Here is a 3259-nt window from a genome sequence, read left to right as displayed (position 1 = left end):
TAAATAAGAACTATCGGCGGCTAAATAAGAGAAATATACACACCTTTGAAATTTTTGACTACGGTAGTCAGTCAAAGGGCTTGTTGGGAGCCCATTATGCATGGCTTCCAATTGAAATGGCCCATAAAATTGTCAAGTGGAATTGTGTTTTTCGGAACCCCAAAGAAAATGTCTTCCTCTTACATGCACTCCCTGATCAATCTCGCATTCAGGCGTCAACAATAACAGAGATGAAATTGTGTTGAGTTTGCGGCTCTTGACGCACGTGCATTGCCGTACAAGACTGTTGAAAGCACAGACACTTGGAACGTCTCAATAAAAATAAATATTCACAAATGTTTTTACAATGATCGACCGCCTGTGTGCAAAATAGGTGAACGTATGTGAAACATATACGGTTAGTACTTACTGTGACATATCCGTGACTAACTGACACCACTAAATTGGTAAAATGTTCTTTGCACCTTAAGAAATGCTGAGAAATTACGAGGTTATCATCGCAGAACTCCCGAACCCCGTACGTCACAAAGCTATATGTAAACAAAGACGCGTGTTGCGAGGTGCCTGCCTCCGATATCTATTTCGAGGCCCGCTAAGCCAAGCATAAAGCGCGAGGGCAAGATGTCACCTAGCTACGTTCATTGGCTAAAACAATCGAGTAGCGCGGTTAGGGATTTTCGGAATTATTTAATTTGAAGAAAAACTTCAATGTTCAATGAATGACGCACTCATTCACTTCCGACAGCAAGTGAAAATGCCGAAAATTTTCCACTTCGATGCGAAATGCATCAGCCGGGTATTTCATTATTTACGAAAAGTAAACAGGCTGGCGAAATACAGTAGGTATAGTAACTGGTCACGTCGGTAACGCCCCATTATTGTCCATCAACGAAGAAGGCGGGGCTTATTCTGAATACGGAGATGCGAAAATGCAACAGAAGGACGTAGCGCAGTGAGCTAAACAGCGTGTTATTTTCGTATTTGTGGCAAACTCTATCGTAGGAAACCGTTCTAACATAGCAAAATGCCCTAGTTTCTGAGATCGGCGATTTGGTGCTGTTATGGGTCCCCACCTTTGAAAATATTATAGAGAGGTGCGGCGTAGGCTGTGATTGGAAGACACAAAGTGTCAATCCTTGGTGCGCCTCGGCATCATGGCCGCATCACGTCTAGAAAGTTCTAGAAGGAATTAAAATTCCGAAAATGGAAATTGGAATTGGAGCGGAGAATACTCACCGGAGTCGTTGGAGTATGTTCCAGCAAGACTGATCCCTTCCTTCGTACACTTCGCTCTCAGTGCCAGAACCTGACTCTCTCTATCTGATAGCTTAGAATGCAGCAGCTGAATCTCTATCTATAAAGAACGCACATTTATATAAATGTATATACATATACGCATACATACATATATATATATATATATATATATATATGTAGACAAAAAATTCTACAATAATCTCTCTTCACCAGACTATAAGGACAACAATGAGCCTGATGAAGAGAGATAATTCTCGAAAGCTTACTGATTGAAATTTAACACCCTATTCTATTTTTCTACATTTATTATCATATCTACATGTGTTTTTACTTCTCTTTCTCTCTCTCTCGTCTCTCTTTCCGGATGGTGCTGCGTCTCTCTCCATGATATATAGTATATAATGAAGTAAGATCTAAGCCTGAAGCGAAGGAAGACTGCTCTTGCAACCTCCATCTGAAGTCGCTACTGCCCGTTCGGACACTGAAGCCTCAGTGACGTCATCTCTCGCGGGCAGTGGACCGTCGCGCGGTGGACCTGCGAGCGGTCATGTCTGAGATCCGTCTCCTGCGTGCAGGGATACGCGACAAGGTCGTGATTCACCGCGTTAAGTAAGACATGGCCGCGGGTCTGTTACGTCAACAGGCGTAACTAAACATTGTGCGCGCGTCGGGACGTCACAGCGTTAAATAAACATGGCCGCGCGGAGTGGTGTACGTTGAATTGGTTGGGCCCCACACCGCTTCTTGACGGCCATGGAGTCGGCCGTCCGCGTAGCCGGCCACCGTTGGTGGACCCGCCCTCCGTAGCATACAACGCAGCAGCCAGCCTCCCCATCGCTTCTCTCCCCGACTTTCTTGCCCGAACGCTGCTGCCCTCTCCTCGACTCGCATACCTTTCGTAGAATTTTTGGTCTGCGCTAGCGGCGTTCCTCGTCCGTAAGCCGACGTCTCAATTCTCTATCTATCCGCCTGAGCCTCTAATCTGTCTCTAAAAGCACAGACGACCTACAACAGCACACACATACAACACGGACGTCAATCAAGTATAACTCTGTAATGTGCACAAGTGACGTCATGGAATCGCAACACGCACATAAACACAGACGGTCATCGACAGCTTTAACACATACACGTGACGTCATCGATATCGTGCAGCGACCACATACACGTGACGTCCACTCACATCTACATCGCAGAAAGAGAAGGATATAATGACGTGCGACTCTAACGGCTCACTCTCAGTCTCACATTCTCCTGCCTCTCTCTTACCCTCTATCTCAAATTCATTCTTGCCCCACTGTCGCACACCCTCTCCCTCATGTCTCTCTCACGGTCCCTCCCTTCTCTCTCATTCTCTATCCCTTCTCACGACACTCTCCACATACCTCTCTCCCGCGAGCGAGCGCGCGCGCGCGCGCCCCCCCCCCCCCCCCTCCCTCCTCTCTCCCCCTATTCCTTCCTCTCTCGCCACCGTCCCATCTGCTCTCTCTCACATCAGCGAGTCTCACCAGACGAAACCTGTAGCGCTAGATTGCGCTTCTCACGGTCCCGTAGGCCTTTTCAGTCCCTCGTCCTCTAACAGTCCGGCAGTAGGCTAGACTCACCGCGTAGGACTCTGAAAGCACGTGCAACACACAGCGTGAGCAGGACCGTAATATGGCAGACGGTCAACAAGGATGGTGACCCTATATGGGCATGACGTCACAGGATGGGAGACCGTAGATGGGCATGACGTCACAGGATGGGAGACCGTAGATGGGCATGACGTCACTGGATGGGAGACCGTAGATGGACATGACGTCACTGAAGGAGTTGTCGTATTTATTTCCAAACTCCGTCTTGTGTCGTTGAGAGTGTAAGGGGGCGCTGCGAGCGCGTTTACGGGAGACGTATAATCGTGTGTTTGTGTTGGAAGCGATATATATATATATATATATATATATATATATAGTGCGAGCTAATGTACACTATCACTATCGACGCCTAGTAGAGAGAGAGAGAG

At 47.3% G+C, this 3259-nt stretch overlaps 1 protein-coding gene across 1 annotated transcript in view; it reads right to left on the bottom strand.

Annotated features, from left to right (window-relative positions):
* Window positions 1-3259, bottom strand: part of LOC106813798 — a 25364-nt gene that overhangs the window by 18953 nt on the left and 3152 nt on the right. Inside the window, exon 3 of the mRNA XM_014818023.1 lies at window positions 1237-1354. Coding sequence (XP_014673509.1) covers window positions 1237-1354 — 118 coding nt within the window. The remainder of the gene's footprint in view (window positions 1-1236; window positions 1355-3259) is intronic.

This window comes from Priapulus caudatus, unplaced genomic scaffold (genome assembly GCF_000485595.1).
Source record: "Priapulus caudatus unplaced genomic scaffold, Priapulus_caudatus-5.0.1 Scaffold827, whole genome shotgun sequence".
Lineage (NCBI taxonomy): Eukaryota > Metazoa > Priapulida > Priapulimorpha > Priapulimorphida > Priapulidae > Priapulus > Priapulus caudatus.
Note: the sequence above shows the minus strand (reverse complement) of the source record. Positions and strands in the feature narration are given on the sequence as shown.